The sequence below is a fragment of the Hemicordylus capensis genome, chromosome 13 (assembly GCF_027244095.1).
Source record: "Hemicordylus capensis ecotype Gifberg chromosome 13, rHemCap1.1.pri, whole genome shotgun sequence".
NCBI classification, from domain to species: Eukaryota; Metazoa; Chordata; class Lepidosauria; order Squamata; family Cordylidae; genus Hemicordylus; species Hemicordylus capensis.
In genome coordinates this window covers 19,847,285-19,860,536 of record NC_069669.1, presented here as the reverse complement: position 1 = coordinate 19,860,536, position 13,252 = coordinate 19,847,285, and the positions used below count along the sequence as shown (strand labels likewise).

The window sequence follows — 13,252 nt, the reverse complement described above, 5'->3', positions numbered from 1 at the left end:
CACATGGGACAATTAGGCTGAGTGTTTCAATGGAAACCACTGCCCAGACAAATGACACTGGCTGCTGACATCTTATTGATGTATTGTTTATTTTTCTGTGTAAACTGCATTGGGAACTTGGGTGGAAGAGCGGTGTACAAATATCTGCAGCGGTGGTGTGTGAATGCTGTCAGCAAATATGACACCAGCCACATCCTGCCGATCCTGTGTAAGGCCATATAGCAAGCAGGAGGGTGAGAAGCCCCAGTGGCAGCCAACGCCCACAGCAGGACAAGAAGCAACAGTCCCAAAAGAGCGCGTCAGAGGCCTCTTGTCCACTTCACAAAGCAGCACTAGGATACGCCATGAATGTCTGAACAAGGAGGAATCAAGCTGGTAGAGGAGAGCTGGCCTTGTGGTAGCAGGCAGGAATGGCCCCCTTTGCTAAGCAGGGTCTGCTCTGGTTGCATTTGAAGGGGAAACCACATGTGAGAGCACTGCAAGAGATTCCCCATCAGGGGATGGAGCCGCTCTGGGAAGAGCATCTAGGTTCCAAGTTCCCTCCCTGGCAGCATCTCCAAGAGAGGGCTGAGGGAGAGATTCCTGCCCGCAACCTTGGAAAAGCCACTGCCAGTCTGGGTAGAGCTAGATGGACCAAGGGTCTGACTCAATATACGGCAGCTGCCTATGTTCCTATGTTTCCAGTTTACAGCAGCCCCAAACAGTGCTGAGCAGAATGGAAAAGCTAACAGGTGCAGAGGGAGCTGCCATCTGCTGAGTCAGACCATTGGTCCATCTCGCTCAGGAATGTCTGCACTGACTGGCAGCGGCTCTCCCAGGCTCCAGGCAGGAGTCTCTCCCAGCCCTACCTGGAGATGCTGCCAGGGATTGAACCGGGGACCTCCTGCATGCTAAGCAGATGCTCTTCCACTGAGCTGCAGCCTCACACCTTGGTACCAAAGCTGACAGACAAGAGGGTCTCTGGAGTTCCACTGCACGGCCAGTTGGACGTGAAACCCAACGATTTCTTTCTCAGCAGGTGCCGAGAACAAATCATGGGCTGCCTGCCCTGGTTTCTCCCAGGTCAACGAGGAGCGCTAACATTCTGCATTGTTGTGGAGCGGAGAGAGAGAGCAGGGACTGAGGACAAAATGTTTTGCTGTCAGGAAAGGGCTCAGAGGATTTCAACGAAAGCCTGAGCCCGAAGGTCAGAGAATCGCAGGGAGGGTCAAGAAAGATCTCTTGTTAGAGCTGGAATGAGAGACCAGGGTGGGGGCTTCATGGACTGAACCAGGGTTCTCCTAGCCCAGGAGTGGGTAAGGGCGGCCCTCCATTTGTGGCGGAACAACAACTTCTATCATCCCCATACACAATGCATGGTGGCTAGGGATGATGGGAGTTGTAGTCCAACCGCAACTGCTCTCGCGGGCTGCCACGTAAGCAAGCCATTTTTAAGCATGCTGAACACAGCCGATGGCTGACGGGAGTCAAACTCCGATATTCAGAGGCATTAGACACACGGCAACTTCTAACAGTTTATTCTGCTCACTCGCACACGTATTGCACTCATCACAGTACATTCACCTGCAGTAGGCCTAGCATTTTTTGTGGGCCTGCTTTCTAACACACACACAAAATGTTTTCAAGCCATTTTCAGCACTCGGGGAATGAGCGGATGGCTCACAGCCCTGTAATCTAAAAAAGAAACGTAAGAGGAATACCAGCAGCAACCACCAGAAGGGGATGAATAGGGGCCAGTGTTCCTTGTAATGGGGATTCCCAGAGGTTGTTGACTACATCTCCTATAATCCACAGTCAAAGGCCATAGTCACTGGAGATGCTGGGAGTTGTAGTCAACAATGTGGTGTTTTTGGTGTGTGTGTCCCCCGCCACACACACACACACACACACACACACACACACACACACTTTTAGATTCCACTCTTCCAAGGAAACCAGAGTGGTGTACATGGTTATGTTCCTCCTAACAACAACCCTGCGAGGTAGATGAGGCTGAGAGTGAACTGACTGGCTCAGAGTCACCCAGTGAGATACATGGCTGAATGGGGATTTGAACTCAGGTCTCCCCGACAGCAGTCCAAATACTCTAACCACCACACCAGTGTTCCCTCTAACAGGGAATCCCAGATGTTGTTGACTACAACTCCCATAATTCGCAGCCCAAGGCCGTCACGACTGGGGATGCTGGGAGTTGTAGTCAACAACATCCAGAATACCCTGTTAGAGGGAATGCTGCACTACACCACACGGGCTCCATTCATTGACCCATTCCTTGATCCAGGCCAGCTTTTGAAAGGAGCTTTAGTTGCTTCTTATTCCAGTGGAGCAGAGGCGGGGCTAACATGCAGCCAGCAGCAAGAGCCCTGAAGGCAGACTGCACTGGCCTCTCTGGCCATAATATCGGCCTCATTAAACCGTTAACATGCCTGATTCTACTCCACTGCCTTGTCCTTGCATATCACAACTCTTTCCTCTGGAAAGAGGAAACCCTTTGGAAAGGGAATTGGAAACCCTGGGAAGAGGATCCCTCTTTGTCAAGGGAATCCCTGTTACAAGGAACAAGCATAGGGGCTGTTTGCCTATTGGCAATTGGGATCGGCAGATCCACTGGCCAGCTTGCCACCGGTGAGTGCCCCCAGCCCTCTGGCGAGCAAAACACCCAGCACCATGCAGATCTCCTCCCCAGAGGCCTCCATTTCCACTGCCATTTTTGAGAAGGTCAGAAACAGCAGGAGCCCTTTCGGAGCGCTCGGAGCGGGGCCCCTGCCGTTTCTTACCACAACAACTCCCAGCACAAGTGACAGAAGACCTGCTTCAATCCTCTGCCGGTGTGCCAGGAAAGGATCTTGGGGAAGAGAGGGGACTGCTGGCAACCACAAAGATTGGCTGGCTAGTGAGCAAAGCCTGCATTTTGGACCCCTGCCTGTGGCTAAATATAAGAGAGACCCCACTCCAAAAAGTGCCACTTTCTTCAGTGGGCAGGGGGTTCTATAATCTATTGGGGTGGGTGGGGGGTGTTCTTGATTGTTCTAATGCTTAACCCAATGTGACCTGGGTTGGGTTGGGGTTTTTTGCAATGTAAAAGACATGCATTTTTAAAAACGAAAAAAATAATAATAATAAAATCAATGGTCACTTTTAGCTAAACATAAGAATATAAGAACAGCCCTGCTGGATCAGGCCCAAGAAGGCCCATCTAGTCCAGAATCCTGTTTCACACAGTGGCCCACCTGATGCCTCTGGGAAGCCCACAGGCAAGATAGGCCCTCCCTCCTGCTGTGACTCCCCTGCAACTGGTACTCAGAGGCATCCTCCCTCTGAGGCAGGAGGTGGCCTTTAGCCCTCCAACTAGTAGCCAACGATAGACCACGGAGTTCTCCAAACCCCTCTTCAAGCCATCCAGGTGGTTGGCTGTCACCACATCTTGTGGCAGAGAATTCCGCAAGTTGATGATGCATCGTGCGAAAAAGTACTTCCATTTGCTGGTCCTAAATTTCCTGCTCTGACTGTCTTGGCAGAAAAGCCGATTACAAATGCTAATCAACACTTCCCCACCCTAGTAGCCAGGAACTCTGCTACAACAGGACTTGGTAAAGCACACTTGTCGCAGAAATGTAACTGCCTACACAATGGTGGGTGGCGGGATCATCCAAGCTTTCTGCAACTCCACTGCAACAGGCAGCAATGCTGAAATAGGGTTTCTGCAACTTCCCAATGCAGAAAACCATTAACTGCTTTGCAAATGGACACTGACAAAGGGCATGGAAATCTGTCCCCTAAAGAAACTGCATTCTAAGCACGCAATGCATGAGCTCAGTCTTATTACTCCCTTAACTGAGCGTTATCATATAGGGAACACTCAGTATAGCAAGCTTATTGCCCAAGATCATGCTGCTTTATATGTCCAAGGTGGGCTAAAGGCAAGTTCGTACACGAGCATCCATCCATTACTCATTAACTGAAAAACATAAGAACAGCCCTGCTGGATCAGGCCCAAGGAGGCCCATCTAGTCCAGCATAATGTTTCACACAGTGGCCCACCAGATGCCACTGGGAGCCACAGGCAGGAGTTGAGGGCATCCCCTCCCTCCTGCTGTTCCTCCCCTGCAACTGGTACTCAGAGGCATCTTGCCTTTGAGGCTGGAGGTGGTCTATAGCCCTCCAACTAGTAGCTATTAGGAACATAGGAAGCTGCCATATACTGAGTCAGGCCATTGGTCTATCTAGCTTAGTACTGTCTACACAGACTGGCAGCGGCTTCCCCAAGGTTGCAGGCAGGAGTCTCTCTCAGCCCTATCTTGGAGATGCTGCCAGGGAGGGAACTTGGATCCTTTTCCATGCAAGCAGGCAGGTGTTATTTCCAGAGTGGACCCATCCCCTCAGGGGAACATCTTACAGTGCTCAAATATGGAGTCTCCCATTCAAATGCAAACCAAGGCAGACCCAGCTTAGCAAAGGGGTATTCATGCTTGCTTGCCCAAGACCAGCTCTCCTCCCCTGAGATGCAGATGCTCTTCCCGGAGCAGCCCCATCCCCTGAGGGTATATTTTACAGTGCCTGCACAGGTAGTCCTGTGCTTAGCAAAGGGGACAATTCATGCTTGCTACCACAAAGCCTGCCAGAGCTGGTAACCCTCGACCAGGATAATTCTCAAGAAATGAAGAGGACTATGCTGTCGACAGGTTTTTGGTAGGATCAGAAAGCAAATGGGGAAAGAAACGGGTGTTGCCTTCAGCCATACCCAGGAAAATGGGATAGAGAGAGAGTCAGACCATTGGTCCATCTAACGGAATTGAATCTGGGACCTTCTTCATGCAGAACAACAGCCTACCCAAGAGTAGGCTTTGACGCAGTACCTTTGACACATATTCCCAATGACAACTCCTTCCTACCACAACCACTGTTCCCTCTAAGGGGTGTGCACGTGCGCGCGCTCACAAGTTTTTGGTTGTCTGCTCAGTTCAATTTAGATCCCGCTCAGGTTGAATCAGGAAAGCCCCACTCTGAATGCAGGGGCGCGCGCACTGCCTTGATACTGCCGCCCAGAACAAAACTCATTCTGCACAGAGATGGGGAAAAATTAGAGGGACCACTGACCACAACCCCAACAACCTCTAGCAACAGCCGGGATTCTCATCCCAAGGGACAAGAATTGAGCAAATCCTGTTCAACAGCACCAGCTGCCGAGGGACAGGACCAAAGCTCTGGTGGCAAGGAAATGCCGGGCACTGGGGAATCCTTGTGGCCTGAACCTGGACCCCCAGAGATGATGATGATGATGATGATGATGATGATGATGATGATGATGATGATGATTTTATTATTATTATTATCTTGTTTACACAGTCAGACAGGTGTTATTGACTGGTTTGTTTTATCCAGACATCGAGTCCTTCCCAAGGACCTGGGATGCCAGAATTTTGTTATCAATATTGTTCTTGTTGTTGTTATCGATATCGTCGCAGAATATAGGCTGTTCCCAGTAAAGCTGCTTTTTGTAACTGGCTGATGGTGATTTCTGTGGCCCCTATGGTGTTGAGGTGCTCTTCAAGGTCTTTTGGAACTGCACCCAGGGCGCCAATGACCACTGAGATTATTTTGGTCTTTTTCTGCCACAGCCTTTCAATTTCAATTTGTAGATCTTTGTATTTTGTTGGTTTTTCTATTTCTTTTTCTTCTATTCTGCTATGCCCTGGTATTGCTATGTCGATTATTTTGACTTGTTTTTCTTTCTTCTCGACTACAGTTATATCTGGTGTATTGTGTGGCAGATGTTTGTCTGTTTGTAGTCGGAAGTCCCATAATATTTTTACATCTTCATTTTCTTCAACTTTTTCAATTTTATGGTCCCACCAATGTTTGGCTACAGGAAGCTTGTATTTTTTGCAGATGTTCCAGTGTATCATCCCTGCTACCTTGTCATGCCTTTGTTTGTAGTCAGTCTGTGGGATCTTTTTACAACAGCTGATCAGGTGGTCCACTGTTTCATCTGCTTCTTTACAAAGGCGGCACTTGCTGTTTGTTGTGGATTTTTCTAGTTTTGCTCTTATTGCATTTGTTCTTAGTCCCTGTTCTTGCGCAGCCAGTATTAAACCCTCTGTTTCTTTCTTCAAGTTGCCATTCTTAAGCCATTGCCAGGTCTTGGTGATGTCTGATTTTCCACTTATATTGTGCCAATATTGACCATGCAGGGGCTTATTTTTCCATTTTTCTGCTCGGTTCTTGACTTGTTCTTTCTTGTAGGCCTGCTTTCTTTCATTGGTGTTGAATAGTTTCACATTATTGACCATTTGAAGTGCATCTTCTTCACTGGCCTTGATATATTCTTCAAGGCCTCTTTTCTCCTCCTCTACTGTTTGATGGACTTGCAGCATTCTGAGCTGCGAGGGAGGTATAGCCTATCGACATCACTGCGGGGGTGCAGAGCATGCTTGATGGTCATGATTTTCCTGGTCTTACGATCTAGCGTCTCTAGCTCTGCCTGGGTCCAGTCTATTATTCCTGCACTGTATCTGATAACAAGTATAGCCCAGTTGTTTATGGCTTGTATGGTGTTCCCGCCATTGAGTTTGGACTTGAGGATTTTTCTAACTCTCCTGATGTATTCACTTCCAATTTTTCTTTTAACTTCAGTGTGTGCAATGTTATCAGCCTGGAGAATGCCCAAGTATTTGTAATGTTCTTTCTCTTCCAGGTTCTTGATCTTGCTTCCATTGGGCAGTTCTATTCCTTCTGTTTTTCTTATTTTTCCTCTGTTCATTATTAATGCAGCACACCTGTTTAGTCCAAACTCCATTGCTATATCGCTACTGAATATACAAACAGTGTTTAGCAGTGATTCAGTTTCTGACTGGGACTTTCCATACAACTTCAGATCGTCCATGTACAGCAGATGGTTGATTTGACTTGATGTTTTAGATGTTTGGTATCCGAGGCCTGTTTTGTTGAGTATTTGTGAAAGTGGGGTCATGGCGATTACAAACAACAGAAGGGATAGTGAGTCCCCTTGGGAAATGCCTCTTCTAATGCTAACCTGTCCAAGTGTCTCGCCATTGATTGTTAACTGTGTACTCCACATGCTCATTGCTTTTTTTATAAATATCTGAATGTTTTTGCTGACACCAGTTGTTTCTAAACATTTTAGTATCCATGTGTGAGGCAATGAATCGAAGGCTTTCTTGTAGTCAATCCATGCAACACTTAGATTGGTTTTTCTTCTCTTGCAGTTTTCTAAAATCATTTTGTCAATCAGCAACTGGTCTTTTGTGCCTCTGGTGTTCGGGCAATTTCCTTTTGTTCAACTGGAAGCTGTTTGTTAGTTAATAAGTGTTGCATCACTTCATCTGCTATTATTCCAATTAATAATTTGAACATAGTTGGCAGGCAGGTAATTGGTCTATAATTACTTGGAACTGCACCTTTTGCTGGGTCTTTCATGATGAGATGAGTTTTCCCAGTTGTTAGCCATTGTTCAATATCACCGCCTTGCAAAATTGAACATCATCATCATCATCATCATCATTTCGGTTTCTCTTCCGCCCTTCCAAAAATGGCTCAGGGAGGTTTACACAGAGAAATAACAACAAATAAGATGACCTCTGCTGGTCAGACTCACCAGAGGTACTGGACCCAGACACACTGCTTGCCCTGCTATGCTTGCTTGCTGATGCAGGGAACACATCAGGTGAGAGAGAGGTGGAAAATGGCAGAGGGCTTGGCTTCAGGTCTGGGGAGGATGCCCCTCTGAGCATCCATACTCTGCAACAGAAGGGTGGAGCCTGAAGGAAGGAGGGCGGGCTAGGAGACAGAAAAACGGCTGAGCTGGACTCCCTCGGAGCAACGTATTCCCTGGGAACTCTCCAAGGTGCTGACTTGCCTTGTCTGAGACCAGCACAGCCCACTCCCGAGTGGCATTCCTGAGCCACAGCTTGGCACTGGGGGCCCAGAAAGGCCTGGAGAAGGGCCAAAGACACTGATCATGCCGTGAGGCCATCTCACTCCTGATATGGGTGGTCTCCGGAGTGGGTGGGGCGTACCACATCAGCCATGTGAAGAGCAGCCCATTAAGCAAATGGCTGTCCACCACTTGCTTGGTTTTCAGCAACTGCCCTCCGCCCCAGCTGAGGGGGGGTGGGGGAAGCAGAGTTGCAAATGCTACTCCCCTCTGTGATGAAACGGAGGTTGCTCTAGGCTTTCCCAGGGTCTACCTTCAGTAGAGAGATCTCTCTGATCCCAAACAAGGAGCACGCCGCTCCTTCAAGGGCAGCTTCCTACGTACCTAAAAACAGCCTTTAGAAATATCAGAATCAGCACAAAATCCAAGCTGGATGTGGAGCTTTCTACAAATGAGAGCTCCCCCCCACCCGTCGCCCCTAACAAGGTAACAACAAGGTCATATCCAAAATACCATCAGATGGATTTTCTTTTTCAAATCCCAACTAATCTTTCAATACATTGTACAGGGAAGCTATTCCACAAAAACCCAGGAAGCTGCCTGATACTGAGTCAGACCACTGGTCCATCGAACTCAGTATTGTCTACACTGACTGGCAGCATCTCCCCAAGGCTTCAGGCAGGTGTCTTTCCCAGCCCTACCTGGAGATGCTGCCAGGGATGGAACCTGGTGCCTCCTGTGTACCAAGCAGATGCTCTGAGCACCGAACTACAGCCCTATCCACACAGAAATAATCAAGGGGTTGGAACACCTTCCTTACGAAGAAACACAGCCACAGTGCTTACAATTACACTCCCCAGCATCTCCAGGCAGGGCTGAAGAAGACTGACCTGAAACCTTTGAGAGCTACTGCCGGTCAGTGTATTACTACTACTACTACTACTACTACTACTACTACTACTACGAATATTTATATACCGCTCTTCAACCAAAGTTCACAAAGTGGTTTACATTATTATTAATTCACACAGTCAGACAGGTGTTATTGACTGGTTTGTTTTATCCAAACATCGAGTCCTTCCCAAGGACCTGGGATGGCTGGATTTTATTGTCAATGTTGTTGCTGTTGTTATAGATGATGATGATGATGATGATGATGATGATTAACAACAGCCTATATTTTGCAACAACATCTATAATAATAACAACAATACTGATAATAAAATAAAAAGGAAATTGTTCCCTGTCCCCAAAGGGCTCACCAGCTAAAAAGAAACATAAGGCAGATACCACCAGCAGCCACTGGAGGGATGCTGTGCTGGGGCTGGATAGGGCTGGTTGCTCTCCTTCTGTTAAATACAAGAGACAAAACTGAGCTCGATGAACCCAGGTCTGAATCAGTAAAAGGCAGCTTCCTGTGTTTGCCCTTTTCAGCACCTTTTCCGCTTCTACTAAAACGAGGGCTTGCTCCACGGACTATCTGGGTGGACTGGATTCATGGAGGACAGGTCTATCAATGGCTACTAGTCCTGGGGACCAGTTGCAGGGGAGTCACAGCAGGAGAGAGGGCATGCCTTCAACTCCTGCCTGTGGCTTCCAGTGGCATCTGTATGAAACAGGATGCTGGACTAGATGGGCCTCCTTGGGCCTGATCCAGCAGGGCTGTTCTTATGTTCTGGTGGCTAGAGGCCAACTCCAGGCTCAGAGGCAAGATGCCTCCTGGATCCCAGTTGCAGGGAAGCAACGCAGGACAGAGGGCATGCCTTCACCTTGAGACAGCATGGGGTAGTGGTTAGAGTGCTGAACTAGGACCGGGGAGACCCGAGTTCAAATCCCCATTCAGCCATGATACTAGCTGGGTGGCTCTGGGCCAGTCACTTCTCTCTCAGCCTAACCTACTTCACAGGGTTGTTGTGAGGAGAAACCTAAGTATGTAGTACACCGCTCTGAGCTCCTTGGAGGAAGAGCGGGATATAAATGTAATAATAATAATAATAATAATAATAATAATAATAATAATAATAATTCACCTCCTGCCTGCTGGCTCCCCGGAAGCAACTGTGTGAAACAGGATGCCAGCGAGATAGGCATTGGGCCCGATCCAAGAGGGCTGCATCTCACTACGCCCTTAGGTTGCAAACTTGAAGTCACTACCTCCAGAACAGGCCCACTCCGGTTAAAATACTCCTCTGAGGAACTCAGAGCAGTCTGCCGCTCAAGTTCAACTTCCCAAGGTCCCTGCAACTCTCCTCTGGAAAGGGCACAACAACTGTGCAGCCTTTGTTTAAGAGCTGCTCCTGTATTAAGAATAACACAAGCAACAACTTGCCAGATTTTTGGCTCAGGATACAAGAGGAGTAGCGAGACTTTCCCTTGTCTTTTAAAAAAAAAAAAAAGGCCTCTCTCTTTTTCCTTTCTCATTTTTGCAAAATAAACAAAGCAATCGCTTCTGGCACAGTGCATCGTCCTGAGCCGGGGAGACGGTTTGGATCCGACACAGCTAAGCATGTGAGATCCAATTTAATAACTGGATGGGTCTGTTGCAGGGTGGAAATATTAGTAAATTGCACGTTTGCCCTTCAAAGCATGTGTAGGGCTAATGATGCAGAAAATAACCTTGGGTTACAGTTCTCTCTCTCTCTCTCTCTCTCTCTCTCTCTCTCTCTCTTTCTCTCCCCCCCCCCCCTTTCTCAGCATGGGAATGCTGATTGTTTAGAAGTTCAGTGAGAAGGCTTTCTGGTTAAAGTCAGAGGGAGGGCGTTTATTTTCCCTTTCACTGAAAAAACCCCACCATCTTGTCAAGACATGACTTCATTCATAAACCCTGCTTGGAATATTTTTATAAATGACCCCAAGGCAGCCGATCTTTAAGATAACAGCACCGTGGCATAAATTACAGGCAATGGGATGGGAATTCTTCCGGGCTAAAGAAAGGCTCCTAGGGAAATGCACCGCTCACCAAAATAGAAAGTCACAGCCTGCTACGAAGCCTCATATCAGCAGCACTGCCGAGCGTGGGGGGTGTTGAAATATAAGGGACAGACAGGAACTGCAATCTCTTTTAAAGCACTCACGCCCTTAACCCTGGCTCAAGGCCGGGGTTAAAAGTGGGGTTAGGAACAATCCACACAAGCAGCCTAACCCAGGCTGGGCTGCCCTACCTAGCCTGGGTTAAGCTGCTCATGAGAATAGCGTGGTGTAGTGGTTAGAGTGTTGGACTAGAACCAGGGAAACCTGAGTTCCAATCCCCATTCGGCCACAAAACTCACTGGGTGACTTTTATCCACTTATTTCTCAGCCCAACCTACCTCACAGGGTTGTTGTGAGGATAAACATTGCCACATGTGCCACTCTGGCTCCCTTGGAGGAAGAGTGGGGTATAAATGTAAAAATAAATAAAACGTATCTTAAGATAAGAGGCCAGTTGGAAACATGCCACACACGAGGAAAATTCACAAATTAGTTATGGCATTTCCGACGCAAGCGTTCACACATGCATGCTCACGACTTGAGGATAGCAACATCAAGGGACTGATCCTGCATGCCCCTGCATCTGATCCTGCATACATTACAAAGAGAATGTCCAGAGCAGCCCCAACACGTTCAGACATCCAAAGCCCAGTCATAAAGTGCAGAGTAACTGAGTGTAGGATAAGCTGGTGAAGGAACAGTCATGTGAACCAGCCCTACCCAGAGAAAGCTAGGGAAACACTTTGATTTGTGGATGAATACAACGTCAACCAAAGACTTTGGGCTCCGATTCCAGTCCCACCAAGGTGGCCTTGGGTGTCAGCCTCAGTTCCCTGCCTGTAAAATGGGAACATCAATGACCTCCCCCACAAGACTGCCGTACGCATAAACATAATAAAAAATGAGCAAGGCTGTTTCTGGTTTCACTTTTTCAGTACCATTCAAACAAAGCACAACAACAGTATGATGTGATGTCCTGTTCCCAACTAGGCTGCACCTCTCAAATGAGAAATCTACTACCAGGACCTTCCAATCAACACTGCAAAAGCAAGGACACACTTGATCCGGCCAGGCACGCTGAGCTGCTAAGCATAATGGTGCGTGGCCAAATAGAGCCTCCAGCTTCAGAGGCAGCCTACCACAGAATCCCAACTGCTGACAGGCAACAGCAAGGGAGGGCGACTGCTCTCAAACCTTCCTGGAGGGCTTCCTCCGAGGCCATCGGTCGGCCACTGTGAGCAACAGTAGAATAGAAAGACCCTCTGCTCATATCCAGCAAAGGTCGCCTGGCATTCTGCAGGGCAGCCATGTTCTTCCATGAAAGGTCTCTTAAAAATGCACAGTGCTCCAAAGTCGCCACTCTTTGCTCCGAGGCCAATAAGTTCTCGCCGCTCAGAAAATGCCTGACTCAGCCTGCCTCGGGTTACATCTCCCTGCCCAGCAGAGGAGTGAATGAGAGAGCGCCCGGTCACATTCAGACACCACCCGCCCTGCCCCAATGGCTGGTCCTTCCCACAAGTCTGAGAGCAAACCGCTGCTGCTCCCTGAAAGCCAGGGGGCTGCTTGCATGGAAAAGGTACAAGTGTGCTTGCATACACATGCGTATAATTGGGCGGGGGGGGGAGTAGAAAGGCATGGGAATAATTTACCTACGGAGTCAATCTCCAAGAGGCGCTGTAAATCACGGATGCTGTGGATCTCGCTGTGTGCCAGCCTTTCGATCACTTCTTGGGGGATCTCCGCTTCCTTTAAAAAAAAAAAAAGAGGAAAGGAGAAAAGGAGACAAAACCCGCCAATCACTCCCAATCACCACCAATCACTCCCAATCACCTTCGGGGACAGAGTCTGTGGGACTGCCTCTCTGTCATCTCTGCCTCCTCTTGGATCTGATCTCGAACAAAATTCTTGCACATGAGACCTCTAAGACTTCAGATTTGGCAGGGGCCCACATAGGGTTCTCTGTCAGAGGGTGAGGCCATCCAAGATCCATTTCAAAGCCCCTCCTCCCTCATTCTTGGGGCGGGGGGGGCAGGGTTCCCAAGGGTGGAGATCTGTACATACATAGGAAATCTCCCTTCTTTAGTGTGTGTGTGTGTGTGTGTGTTTTAATCTCATCTTCTCAGGTGCTCAATGCTAATGCGGAAAGGGTAAACTTTAAAGCCGCAGCCCTATGCATGCTTAACTCCCAATGGACTCAGTGGCACTTACTTGGGAGTAAATGTGCAAAGGCTGATGCTGCACCCCTGGCCCCCACAATCACCCTGCTTGGAGAGCACGTCTATTGAAAAGAACGGAGCTGACTTCTGAGTAAACATGCTTAAATGGGGTCTGAAGTGGGTGTTCCCGATGATGCCATCATAAACCCAACAGCCGAGACAGATCAAGTTG

The 13,252-nt window shown here is 48.3% G+C and overlaps 1 protein-coding gene across 3 annotated transcripts in view; it reads right to left on the bottom strand.

The window, feature by feature from the left end:
* PDGFA (platelet derived growth factor subunit A) overlaps positions 1 to 13,252 on the bottom strand; it is an 80,239-nt gene that overhangs the window by 53,621 nt on the left and 13,366 nt on the right. For all 3 annotated transcript variants that reach the window (XM_053276696.1, XM_053276695.1, XM_053276698.1), the window contains exon 2: positions 12,514 to 12,610. In XM_053276696.1, coding sequence (XP_053132671.1) covers positions 12,514 to 12,610 — 97 coding nt within the window. The remainder of the gene's footprint in view (positions 1 to 12,513; positions 12,611 to 13,252) is intronic.